The sequence below is a fragment of the Oryctolagus cuniculus genome, chromosome 1 (assembly GCF_051225735.1).
Source record: "Oryctolagus cuniculus isolate XC-2025 breed Fujian yellow rabbit chromosome 1, ASM5122573v1, whole genome shotgun sequence".
Taxonomy (NCBI): Eukaryota; Metazoa; Chordata; class Mammalia; order Lagomorpha; family Leporidae; genus Oryctolagus; species Oryctolagus cuniculus.
This window is the reverse complement of record NC_142867.1, coordinates 53,464,072-53,477,765: the sequence shown is the minus strand read 5'-3', so window position 1 is coordinate 53,477,765 and position 13,694 is coordinate 53,464,072. Positions and strand designations below refer to the sequence as shown.

Below are 13,694 nucleotides of genomic sequence, written 5' to 3'. Positions count from 1 at the left end.
AAAATTTGCTCTGTAGGTCTGGCCTGGGATATGCCTGAGTAACTCTTTAGACAGGCTGAATTTCTTAGGAGTCATCAAAATTGCATTCAAGTTTGTTAAAATGAATCAAATGGTTACTTAGGGAGCTGTGCTTGGGGCTGGGGTGGGGTGCAGGAATGAATGGGACAGAGTCCTTGCTTTCTTGAAACTGGCAATATGGCAGGAAAGCTGACATACAAAAGCAGTAGCTGTTAATTACAGGGACACACGTGAGTTCAACAGTGTATTGGGAGGTTTTGAGACATGTGTGCATGTACAAGTCTGTAAGTGTTTAGATAAGATGATGTGTGTGTGACTGTCAGTGAATGAGATACCCCGACGGTACTTTAAATGGATCACCTCATAGGCAGCAGGTAGGTACTGTTAATTCCAGTGCTGCATGAAAAGAAACTGAGGCACAGCAAATAAGGGAAAACTCAGAATTCAAGCTCTTTGGGATTCTGAAACCACGTGGACTCTATGTATGTTTAGCATCTCTGCCATGTGCACTGTGTGAACCCAGTCACCCAAGAGGCACCTTCTGGGGCCAGTAGTTAGCCAACCTTTCAGAGGTCCAACAGCCTGGCAGGTGCTGGGAGGTGTTAGATGAAGACATTCTGGGAACCATCCTGATGGGTGGGGAGACGGTATCTTAAGAGGAATTAGAGTGAAGTGTACCAGGGTGACATTGGAAGCATGTTTGAAGAGCTTTGAGAACACAGAAGTGACCACTTTGGGTGGGGACGGCTACTCTGGTTCCTAGAGGATAGGTTGATGACTTAGGACGGTAGACATTGATGTGACAGAGCCCCAGTAAACGGAGGGGTCTGGGGAGAAGCAGGCGGCTTGGTTTGTCCTCCCTCTGCCAGGGCGACTGGGACCTGGACAAGGAAGTGGACCTTGTTTCTCTCCTAAAGAGACTCCTGTGCATCGCTGGGGAGCTGCAGAAACGCTGACTGAATCTAGATGTGGCGGTTGCGTTTTTTTGACTTGCTACAGTTTACTCATTGGCTGGAGCATGTCGGAGGTGAGGAGGGGAAGGGTCTGATGGATGCAGACTGGCTTCCTTCAGAGCTTCCTGGGCCATGGGGAGTTGAAGGCAGGAGAAGCTAGGCTGATGGGAAAAGAGTCTGCTTTGGTCCAAGTATACGTCAGCTTTCCTGTCTGCATCTCTAGCGGGGGGTCATGCCCAACTGACCTTGCAGCACTTGTGTGCTCAGAGCTGCAGAAGCCACAAGCAGGAGGTGCTCACATAATGTTTGTTTATCTGAATGGGTGGCTCATTGTCTGCAGGGGAACAGTAGTTGCTCACTTATCCTGCCTTGGCCAGTTTCCAACCAAAATGCCAAGATTCTTTGCTCCTGCTGAATTTGGACTGGATATAAACCCAAGGCTGGGCTTACATGTGGAGGACAGGGATGGAGTTAGGGTGGGGCTTTAATTGGCCCCTACATTTGCCTCTTTGTCGGTGTGAGGACTGGTTTGCAGTTGTTCCGTCTCCATGTCATCATTCAGTGGCAGATTGTATTTCTCATTTGGTGGCGGGGACTTAGCTGTCTCCATGATCATTGGCAACCAACGGACATTTGTGAAGAAGCGATGTCCTTTAGTTTCGGTCAGTTTGTGTATCAGCTTGTGATGGCAGTTAACTGGCTTTGTAACTTGGCCCTGTGCAGACCTGTGTCTCTGTGTCAGCATGGCAGTCTGGTTCCCATGCTAGGCCTGGGCGTGACCCTCCTGTCAGCTCACAGCCCCTCTGTAGGAGACTTGAGGTCTGATGAACAGTTACTGAAAGAGCTGTGTGACCAGGCTCTGAGCAGAGTTAATCTCATGGTTATGGGCTGTTTAAACAAGCACACCTGTATAAACTGTCACTGTCTTTAGAAAAGCCACTGTCATGCTTTTATACATTTGGAACGCTTACTGGATGTGCCACATTGTCGTGCTGGAATTTATTTAGAGACCTGTCTAGTCTCAGAACACCCTGTAAATACTTTGAATTTAAAAATTTTGGTTCCAGAGTTGTAAAGTGATCTGTTCACCCTTTGTCCCCCAGTAGATGTGTGTGCGCACTCATGCACCTGTAGGAGTTGCTCACATGCTCTGGTGCTTGTCTGCCCTTTGCATGGAATAGCCCGACCTTTTTCAGGGCCTTTGAGGGCCCTGGTGATCTGGCCCCGCATACTCTTGCAGTCTTTGCTCCAGTCTTTGTACTTTGCCGCTTGGTTTTTTCTTCCCGGTGTCCCCTCTGCTAAGACTTCTGTCTGAACAGACCCGCCTGTTCCCTTCTTGTCACTGGCTCAGCCTTCAAAACCGACCTAAATGCCACCTCCCAAGACATGGACCAGAGACAGAACGAACTGTCCCGCTTCTGTGCTGCTACAGGGCCTTGCTTATTCCTCCAGCATAGTGGGGGACAGCCATTCATTCATTCCTCATTCATTTGTTCATCCTTGTGTTCACCCATTGGCCATTTTGGGAGAGTGGTTACTGAGTATCAGGCATTCTGTTAAATGCCAAGGATAGAAAAATGACCAACAGCATGGATGCACACAACTCTTAAAGGTCTTAGAAACTGCCAGGGTGCAGGACACATAAACAGATCATTCCAGTGTGGTGAGTGAGGTAAGTTCAACTGCACTGGCCAGCAAGGGTGCTGTTTGTGAGAACACACTCAGAGGAGGCTGGGAGAAGCCAGGCCAGGCTGCCCAGTGGAGGGACCTGGCATCTCCTTGCTGGGTGGGGTGCTGTTGAGGGCAGGGGAGCACAGGGCATTTACTGATTTCCTTCTCTGGTGGCTGGGTCGTGGGTGGGGAGCTGGGGAGGTGTGTTCAGTAAGTGCTTTACCACATTCAGTTGAAGCAGCGAATTAAAAATCAGAAATAATGTCCCTTTCATGTTTCTATCTCATCTTATTTCAGAGTGAATTTAAGGCAGCTTATAAGACTATTAAAATAGCATAAATTAAAAGTTGGAAAAAGAAAAAAAATAAGTCCTTTAAGGGGCGACCCAAAGTGGACTCAGGAAACCAAGCTTGTAGACCAGAGTGAGCCCTTTGGCATCTGTGAGGGGCCGGAGTGAAGTTTGGGCCTGTCGCTGGCCACAAGGAGGAAAGCCTGGAGTTCTGTATGTTACCGAACCTTTCCCTGGGGTCTTTGTGGAGGGCCATCAGTGTGATAGGATGCATGGCCTCCTCGACATCTTTGGTGCAATGCCAGTCACTGATCTCACAGGATGTTTCTTCTGGTAACCCTTGGTGTGCTGATGGCAGCATCGAGAAGCATAATTCAGTAAGAGCAAATGCACTCGGCGTTCCCAGAGTCAACTTTCTCTGCATTAACTGCAGAATCAGAAAGGTCTGGGGCAGGGGTGCTGGTAGTGGTGGAACAGGCCATTTTTCTGTTTCGGGGTAGTTTTTATTGAAATACAGCTCACATATAGAAAGGTGTGCACATGGTTAGTGTTAAGCTCCCTGTGTATTTCCATTGTGGCCATGTCTACATTCAGAGCTGCAGACTGTATCAGATGACCGGCCCCTCAGGAGTGTGCTGGTGCTGCCTGCAGCCAGTGCCCCCACCCCTACAGGGGGCCCGCCTCCCTGACTTCTGGCAACATACGTTTGTTTTGTTCTTTTTTTTTTTTTACAGAGTGGACAGTGAGAGAGAGAGAGAGACAGAGAGAAAGGTCTTCCTTTGCCGTTGGTTCACCCTCCAATGGCCGCCGCAGCCGGCGCACCGCGCTGATCCGAAGGCAGGAGCCAGGTGCTTTTCCTGGTCTCCCATGGGGTGCAGGGCCCAAGCACTTGGGCCATCCTCCACTGCACTCCCTGGCCACAGCAGAGAGCTGGCCTGGAAGAGGGGCAACCGGGACAGAATCCGGCGCCCCGACCGGGACTAGAACCCTGTGTGCTGGCGCCGCTAGGCGGAGGATTAGCCTGTTGAGCTGCGGCGCCGGCCCTGTTTTGTTCTTGTATGCATTTGGTAGGAATGGAAACACCCAGTCTGTGTTCTTTTCTATCACTTATTTTGCCAACATTGCATTTGTAGCATTCACCCAAGTTGTTGCTTGCGTTTATTGTCATTGCTGTGTCCCACTGAACTTTCCGTGATGATGTAAATGATTCCTATCTGTTGTACTGTACAACAGCTACTAACCGTATTAGGCTGTTGAGCTCTTGAGATGTGGCTAGATAGTGTGACTGAGGAACTGAAAGTTTATGTTTATTTAATTTTTAAAAATTTTAAATTTATTTGAAAGAGTTACAGAGAAGGAGAAAGAGAGACAGGGAGAGAGAGAGAGAGAATGAATGAGAGAGACAGAGATATCTTCCATCCATTGATTTACTTCCCAAATGGCCACAACTGCTGGGGCTGGTCCAGGCTGAAACCAGGAACCCAGAACTCCATCGCAGTTTCCCACGTGGGTGGCAGAAGCCCAATTACTTGGGCCACCCACTGCTTTCCCAGGTGCATTAGCAGGAAGCTGCACTGGAGGTGAAGCATCAAGGACTCAAATCAGGTCTCATATGGGATGCTGGCATTGCAGGCAGTGGCTTAACCCACTGTCCCACAACATTGGCCCCTATGTTGATTCTTACTGATTTATATTCGAATGTATTTATAACTAGTGCATGTTTTGGACTGTGTGGTTTTATAACATTTCATTTTAATAATATTCTACACTTTATATATCCTATGGTTGATACAGATTTGGCTTTTTCTGGCTATTACAAATAATGCACATATAAACAGTTGTACATCTGTTGGGGTGAGCATTTCTTTGGGGTTTTTACTTAGAACTTGGAGTTGCTGGTGACAGCACTATGATGTAACAGGTTAAGCCACCGCCTGCAATGCTGGCATCCCATATTGGGTGCTGGTTTGGGTCCTGGCTGTTCCACTTCTGATCCAGCTCCCTACTAAGTCCTTGGGTTCCTACACCTATCTGGTAGACACAGTTGAAGCTCCTGTTTCAGGCTTGCTCAGCCTGTTTCAGCCATATGGAGAGTGAACCAGTGGATGGAAGATTTCTCTCTCTCTCTCTCTCTCTCTCCCCTTCTCTCTGTAACTCTGTCTTTTAGAAAAATAAAATCTTTAAAGAAATAACTTGAAGTTGCTGAGTCAGGAGGTATGCACTTAGACACCTTTAGTATATAGATACGGCCAGAGAGTTTTCCAGAATGATTGTATCACTTGGTACTTTCATCAGCTGACTGTCAGCGTTCCAGTTGCTCCATCCTGGATAATACTTGGTATTATTTGTATTTTGGTTTCTCACTGTTGCATGTTGAACAGCTTTGTGTATTTTTTACTAGCCCTGTAGTTACCTTTTATAAAATGCATTAACTTACTGCCTTTTTTGTTGGATTCTTTGACTTTTTTTGTAGAAGTTCTTTAATTATTAAGGATATGAGTCTATGCATTACAGATTTCTTCAACTTGTAGTTTGCTTTATATTTTCTTATTGGTTCTTTCGGTGAGAGGATGTTCTTAATTGTCATACAGTCTAGTTTAGCATTTTCCCTCTCTGATTGTGCTTTTGGTGTCTTCATAAAGTAATCTTTGCCTCCTTTAAGGTCATGTAGGTAGTCTCTTGGATTTTGTTTTAAATTAATTATGGCTTTGCTTTATACTTTGAGATAGAAAATCCATTTCAGATGAATTGTAGAATATGGTGTGAGGGAGGGGTCAGATATTATTTTTTCCATATGACTATCAACGAACCGATTTATTGAAAAGACCATTCTTTACTCAGGGCAATGTGATATCACCTTTGTCATGAATCAGGTGAATGTATATGTATGAGTTTGTTTCTGGATTTTCTGTTCCGATCCGTTGGCCTCTTTTGTATGTCTTTGTGCCAGTGCCTACTGTTAATGATTAAGCTTTGAGTGAGTTTTAATATTGGGTAGTAGAAGTCATTCAGCTTTGGTTTTCTTCTTTGAGGTGGTGTGAAAGATGAATTTCTTCAAACAAGTTGGTTTAATCTGTTGCTTTATCCTGTCCTTTTACACCTGTGCTATGTGATATTCTCCTGGGTCCTAGGAGTCACATGGGCTCTGTTTCTGCTCCCAGGAGTTTTGTGGTCATATTTGAGACTCACAAAAGACCCCTGTGTGATTGGGGGTGGGGTAATCAGGATCTGCATGCTTGGAGCCATTAGAAGTTGATAAATGCACATAAGCCTGACTCGACACCCACGTGAGACCGTGTAGCCTGTTCTGGTGGCTGAGATGGTGGAAAGGAAAAGCATGTGCTCTGATGAATCATGTTCTTGGTTATCTTAGACAGGAAGAAGTTTTTTTTTTTCGTTTTCTGGGCATGTTGAGTCTAGATTTTTGGATCTTATTAGGCTAGTGCTCATGAGATCCATGTGGATTGACTGGCTCCTCAGAGTTTGAACGCCAGTGTATGTGGCAGGAGAACCAGAGCAGGGCTTGGACTTATCAGCTCAGTGCTTTCAAAATGCTGTGTTGATTCACATGTCTTGTTGAAAATGGCTTCTAGGCTGGCACCGCGGCTCACTAGGCTAATCCTCCGCCTTGCAGCGCCGACACACTGGGTTCTAGTCCCGGTCGGGGCGCTGGATTCTGTCCCGGTTGCCCCTCTTCCAGGCCAGTTCTCTGCTGTGGCCAGGGAGTGCAGTGGAGGATGACCCAAGTACTTGGGCCCTGCACCCCATGGGAGACCAGGATAAGTACCTGGCTCCTGCCATCGGATCAGCGCGGTGCGCCGGCCACAGTGCACTGGCCGCGGCGGCCATTGGAGGGTGAACCAACGGCAAAGGAAGACCTTTCTCTCTGTCTCTCTCTCCTCACTGTCCACTCTGCCTGTAAAAAAAAAAAAAAAAAAAAAAAAAAGAAAATGGCTTCTGACCCATTCGGAAGTTAACTGTGCATTTACCTGTGAATTTTTTCTCTCGTGCTTGTCTAAGTAATCCAGCATACCGAGAGGCATTCCAGAATGAGAAGCATGCTAAATCACAGAAGCTGGAGAAGAAGGCCCGGGACCATTTTTGTAAAGACCAGGGAGGGCCATTGCTGATGCAACACACTTAGAATTCTGAATCAGCCAAGGGGGCCGCATCTGAGCAGGTCAGCTGCTGGGCCCTGGAGTGAGTCCAGAGCCAACATATCATTAAGTTGGCTGGCAGCTGACCGTGTAACACTGGGTGAGTCTCTATTGACCTTTTGTAGCTGGGGTGACATGTACCCATAGACTTGCCACCCAGGGAGCCAGCTCTCTGATAACATGGGGCCTGATGGTCCCTCTTGAAAGGGTATATTTTTATACTCTTTGTGTAGTTCTCAGATATTTTTACAATTTTATTAAAACATTTTTAACAGGCAAATAAAAATCATACATGTTTATGGGGTGCCATGTGGTATTTCTACACATGTCACAGTGTATATTTTTGTCATGTGTGTTGATGTCTCAAAATATAGACTGTTGCTTTTGATTTTTAATCTGTACTCATAATCATTGAAAATGCTAAGGTGTCAAGGCAACCTGACGATGAATCTTGTCAATATAGGAAGTGACATTATCCAGGGGTTAGTGGCTAAGGAGTTATTTTTCCCAGTGTTTTCATTTTTTTTTTTAAATTTTTACTATGCATTATGGCTGGTGAGTCTACCTGAAAATATGTTCACTCTACAAATTTGTTGGAATTAAGGAGTTAGGGGTTTTCTTTGGCTGTCTTTCTTGGGAAGGGCCTTACAAGTTCTCCCTTTGAAATAGTGACAACCACTTACTGCTAGTTTTAGCGATTTTTTTTTTCTCTTAGAACAGGAGAGAAGCTTGTGTTTTTGCGTTTGAAAATGTGTTTCCCAAAATTAAATTGTCTACTGCCCAGGGATATCTGACCTAGGCCATCCAGCTCATGTTCTCTGTGCTCATTGTCTTAATACCATGTCTTTGCTTTAGAGTGACCAGATGAGATAGACTGCCTGATGCTTGGTCTGTGTTCATGTCTTTTTTTTTTTTTTTTTTTTTTAAAGAAAGACTTATTTATTTGAATGGCAGAGTTACAGAGAGAAGTGGAGAGACAGAGGTAGAGAAAGAGGTCTTCCCTTAGGGTTCACACACCTCAGATGGCCACAACAGCAGAGGTTGGGCCAAGCTGAATCCAGGAGCCTGGAACTGCATTCAGATATCCCATGTGGGTGGCAGGGGCCCAGGTACTTGAGCTGTCTTATCTCCCACTGCTTTCTCAAGTACACTAGCAGGGAGCTGGGTTGGAAGTGGAGTGGGATGCTGGCATTGCAGGTGAAGGGCAACAGTGATCGTCTTGACTGGTGGGTGGTGATAGGAAAGGGAGGGCTGCCTATATCTGTTCTCACTGACTCTCAGATTCATTCAGGGGATAGCTTAGGTGACTCCCCCAAAGACTGGTAATCCAGAGTGGCCCCATCAGAGCGGCATAGCATGAAATCAATCAGAGCCTTTCTTCAGCTGTCACCTGGGCAAGTACTTAGGGCTTGATGGAGCACAGAATTAATCAAGAAATCTCAGGATGGCAATGGTAAGTCCTCTAATGGGGTGTTCGGCATTGGGGGCTTGGTGAAGAGATGTTGGCTCGTTGATGGGAGCCTGTTGATACAGAATGATTTTTGAAAATGAGAAGTAGTAATTATCCACTTCTCCCTGCTGAAAGCAGAGGGAACCTACTGGCAGTTGGAGTGTATGACAGCAAGGCTTTCGAGCTGTAACTGGCTGCATGGCAGGCGTCGCCGTGACAGTTCTGCTGTCTCCGACAGTGACATGTGTTCTGCAGCTCCATCTCTCCGGTGGTTGCCTCTAAAATTCAGGTGGCTGATCCTCACCTGTATTTCTTAGGCTACATGTTGGCAAGGTTGGTGAATATCTGAAATGGTAGGAAAATAATAGCATGCCCCACTTATATGCATATGCAGAAGCAGTTAACCATGATTAGTCTCTGACATTCCTCCCAACTGCCCAGGGAGGTGAGTCAATATCATTAATATTCATTAGGAATTAATTAGACTGGTCTTGATGATGTCATTCTTGGACTAAGCTAAGCGTGCAGCATTGCCTGCTTCCCACTGCCTAGTGAGGGTGTAGTGTGTGTCTGGTGTTCCCATGGAATGTGGCTTCTATCTGAAGAAATGACTCCTGGAATCAAAGTATATGACTTAGGGTAACTCATTTAAGTCTCTGGGTTTAGAAGGTGGGAATAATACCCAAGGGCATAGTGTAATTACTTAAGATCTCATAGGCAAAAGCTTCTGGCATTGTGCTTGGGACTTGGTTCATTGGATGAAGGTGGGATTTGGATTTGCAATACCATTTCACATTAGAAGTCAAGCACTGGGCTGGTGCTGTGGCACAGTGGGTTAAGCCACTGCCTGCAATGCCAGATCCTTTATTGGAGTGCTCACTGGAGCCCCAGCTGCTCTGCTTCTGTGTTCTGTTTAAGTTCTGTGCTAATGCGCCTGGGAAAGCAGCAGAAGATGGCCCAAGTACCCACTTAGGAGGCCTGAATGGAGTTCTTGCCTGGTGCTGGTTTGGCCTAGTCCCAACTTTTGCAGCCATTGGGGAGTGAACCAATGATGGAAGGTCACTTTCTGTGTCTGCATCTCTCTATCACTCTGCCTTTCAAATCAATAAAATGAGTATATATATATATATATTTTTTTTTTTTTGGACAGGCAGAGTGGACAGTGAGAGACAGAGAGAAAGGTCTTCCTTTTCCATTGGTTCACCCTCCAATGGCTGCCACGGCCAGCGCGCTGTGGCTGGCGAACCGCGCTGATCCGAAGGCAGGAGCCAGGTGCTTCTCCTGGTCTCCCATGGGGTGCAGGGCCCAAGCACTTGGGCCATCCTCCTCTGCACTCCCGGGCCACAGCAGAGAGCTGGCCTGGAAGAGGAGCAACCGAGACAGATTCCGGCGCCCTGACCGGGACTAGAACCTGGTGTGCCGGCGCCGCAGGCGGAGGATTAGCCTAGTGAGCCGCAGCGCCGGCCAGTGTTTTTATTTCCAGAGTGGACCCCTGGAGATGGAAGTTCTTTCTCCCTATTGATCTTTTTTTTTTTTTTTTTTTTTTTTTTTGGGAAGGCAAACTTTCTCCTTTGAGAAAAATTTGGACTTTGACTAAGATCAGCCGACCTTTACACCATCAAATGCTTGGTTGAGTTGTCTGCTATAAATATTCCAGCCATGTGATTCTCTCAGGTGGCAACTGCCTGTACCTACTTCTGCTTCTTCCTGAATTATTGCAGACCTTTTTTTCCTTTTTGCATAGTTTCCCTTCCTTTGCCATTCCCTATATGTTGCCCCTCCCTCTCACCTGCTCACTTAAATTTACTCTGCTATCGCTTTTCACTTCTTTGAATTTCTTCTTTGGCTACCTCTTTGGTTTCTGGTCTCTCTCTCTCTCTCTCTTTTTTTTAAAGATTTATTTATTTATCTGAAAGGCAGAGTTACAGAGAGTCAGAGGCAGAGAGAGAGAGAGGTCTTCCATCCACTGATTCACTCCCCAAATAGCCACAATGGCCAGAGCTGGGCTGATCCAAAGCCAGGAGCCAGGAGGTTCTTCCAGGTCTCCCTTGGGTGCAGGAGCCCAAGGACTTGGACCATCTTCCACTGCTTTCCCAGGCCATAGCAGAGGGCTGAATCAGAAATGGAGAAGCTAGGACTTGAACCAGCACCCATATGGGATGCTGGCACTGTAGGCAGTAGCTTTACCCACTGCCACAGCACTGGCCCTGGTTTCTGGTCTTTATACCATTAAACCTCTCATAGCTTACCCTACAGCTGTCACCTTGCTGCTTTAGTGATCAAAAGGCAAGATAAAAAAGTAAACTATTGTATCTCAAAAATTATCATTCTTGTCAAAGTAAAGTTTAGCTTCCCTGTTAGAGGACAAAAAAGTTTTTGAACAGGACTGTCCGTTGTCAGTCATCCTGGTTAATGAGTAAGAAATTGCATCAGACAGCCGACTCTTCCTTAGCCACATGGTGCCCAACATAGGTCTTTCCTTTGTGTCTTTCTAATGTGATTTCCTTTGGGGCTGTTACTGCTCATTAGAACCCTACCAGAATTGTGGTGAGAGATGGCAAAGTAGCTGCAACTGTTCCCTTTTCGTGGAACTTTAGGGTGGTAGCCGCAGTCATGTTGTCGAGGAATGTTCACATCATCTGTTGGTTAATTCTTTTTTAAGTCCAAAATGTGTATGCCAGCTACTGTATTAGCACTGAGGGTGCTGTGCTGAGTTTGTCTCTGCTATTGAGGATCCTGGGGTTCTGCGAGGGGAGCAATGACAAGCCTACTTAGCATGCTGTGTTCTAGGTAGAGTCTGGGCAACACAACGTGGTCAGGGGTGGAAATGGCTTGCTTTAGGGTTAGTAATGGAAACTGAGGCGTTGGGTTACTCAAGTGGATGCACAGTCCTAACTCCCAATCTGCTGCCTCATATATAGTTAAGACACTGACTACCACAGGCTGTGGTACAGGTAGAGAGAGCCTAAATCACCTGTACTTGGTTATATCCATTGTGTGGCCTTCATCCTATTGGCTTGGTGATAAAATGTGCATTGGTCAAATATACCTATCACGTGACCTCTCACTATGTTCACGTTACTCTTCTTGAGGTATCATGGGCAATTACACTGTGACCCGTTTATCCATATAGGGAGTGTGGCTCTAGGGGGCAGTTTGCAGGATACTTGGATCACTGGAAACAGTTGTTTTGACAGTTTATGTTAGTGTGGCTGAGAAGAGTGTCAGAAAAATAAGAGCTTTCCAAAAGATGTCTGTGACTGAAACAGAGGCAGAGGACTACATAACCCACATGTGTGTACCTCAGAATGGAATTAAAGGTAATTTTACTTTGTAGCAAAAATTCTGAAGTCCACACAGTTCTTTTTTTTTTTTAATAGTACATATTTCCCATGATCTTTCTGAAGTAGGTTCAACAAACACAGTCTTGTAGGTATTCTGTGGGAAGGGATATTCCCCACTTCCCCTCCCCAAAATCTTGAACTTGTGAATATGGTCAGATTTAAGCAACTGTCATATGTGAAGGTGCTGGTCCTTGGAAAATTGATTTCCCAGAGTGAACTGTTAGGGGATGCCCTTTGATTTATTATCATCCCCTTGTTGGGTGTGTTGGCATCACAGGTGCATATCATTGTCTAGAGATGTGGGCTTGGAAAGAAATGTGGATCTATTCATAGTTTTGCAGATGACAGAGCACCTTTCCTTGTTCACTCACTAAATCTTTATGTCCACTCTGTGGGGTGAACCCTCCCCCTCAATGACTGCTCTGTGGTTGGGTTTTTTTTTTTTTTTTTTTTTTTTTTTAAGATTTATTTATTCAAAAGGCAGAGTTGCAGAGAGGCAGAGGAAGAAGGAGAGGGAGAGGTCTTCCATCCACTGGTTCATTCCCAAAATGGCCACAATGACTGGAGCTGGGCTGAGCTGAAGCAAGGAGCCAGAGGCTACCTCCCAGTTTCCCACATGAGTGCAGGGGCCCAAATACTTGGGGCATCTTCTACTGTTTTCCCAGGCACATTAGCAGGGAGCTGGATCAGAAGTGGAGCAGCAGGTACTTGAACCATCACACATATGGGATGCCAACACTGCAGGGAGCAGCTTTACCCAGTAAACCATAGTGCCAGCTCCGACTGCTCTGTATTGGGACTGAGTTTTTTATCTCCATTTTATAAATGAGGCCTAATCTTCTGAGAGATCACCTTAGTTTGAGTTGCATGACTCCTGGCAGAGCCAGGCTTAGAACCCACATCAGTTTGAGTCATTACTTAAAAGATTTGTTTATTTTATTTATTCAAAAGGGAGAGAGAGGGTGAAAGAAGAGGAGAAAGGGAGGGAGAGAGAACTGATTCCATCCACTGGGTTACTTCCCAAATGCCCACAATAGCCAGGGCTGGGCCTGGCTGAAGCCAGGAGGTAGGAACTCCATCCTTAGTCTCTTATGTTGGTGGCAGATACTCAGGCACTTGGTTCATCCTCTCAGCCTTACCAGGCATGTTGGCAGGAAACTGGATCAAGCAGAACAACGAGGACTGGAGTTGGCACTCTAATATGGAATGCTGGTGATGCCCACCCCCAGTTTGAGTGACTCCCTCCCTCCAAGGATGTCTGGGAAGGTGAAGACATCAGATATGTAGGTGCAGATACTCTGTGCATAATCCACTCGATTAGCTCTTCATGTTAGTCATGAGCAGGTGCTTGTTACTGTACCTTTAGAATCAAGGTAGGTTGAGTGGTCGTTAACCAATTCCACACATCTTTAGGAAACTCCTTAAGTGTCACAGATAGTCTCAAAGCCACTAGATACAAGGTCAGTTTCCAGGATGAGGTGGATTTTGAGCTGAGCTGGAAGGAAGCTGAGGATGTAATGCCAGAATGTTTATTTCGGTATCCAGTTGGGGAGCTTTTCTCAGCCAGCCCCAGTCTTGTGATCGGAAACTCTGCCCATACAGGGCCTCATCTTACAGTTGGGTTGTAAAACCAAGGCTTCTCTCACTCTGTGGATTATGTATCTTGTAGTTTCTGGGGCTGGGCCTGGCCTATATCCAGGGTGGGTAATTCCATCCTTCAGAGTTCCACTTGACCAAATTGCAGGAGTCTGGACACAGAGTTTTTCACTTGTCAGTAAATTAATAAAACCGCGTGACTATTAGGACAGTGTC

General features: G+C 46.0%; 1 protein-coding gene across 33 annotated transcripts in view; it reads left to right on the top strand.

Annotated features, from left to right (window-relative positions):
* TEAD1 (TEA domain transcription factor 1) overlaps positions 1–13,694 on the top strand; it is a 284,516-nt gene that overhangs the window by 84,076 nt on the left and 186,746 nt on the right. For 2 of the 33 annotated variants that reach the window (XM_089328494.1, XM_089328450.1), the window contains exon 1: positions 6,316–8,541. The exons of the other annotated variants lie outside the window; for them this stretch is intronic. In XM_089328494.1, coding sequence (XP_089184620.1) covers positions 8,533–8,541 — 9 coding nt within the window. In that variant the 5' untranslated portion in view covers positions 6,316–8,532. Of the gene's footprint in view, positions 1–6,315; positions 8,542–13,694 lie in introns of those variants that run through there. 33 annotated transcript variants of the gene reach the window in all.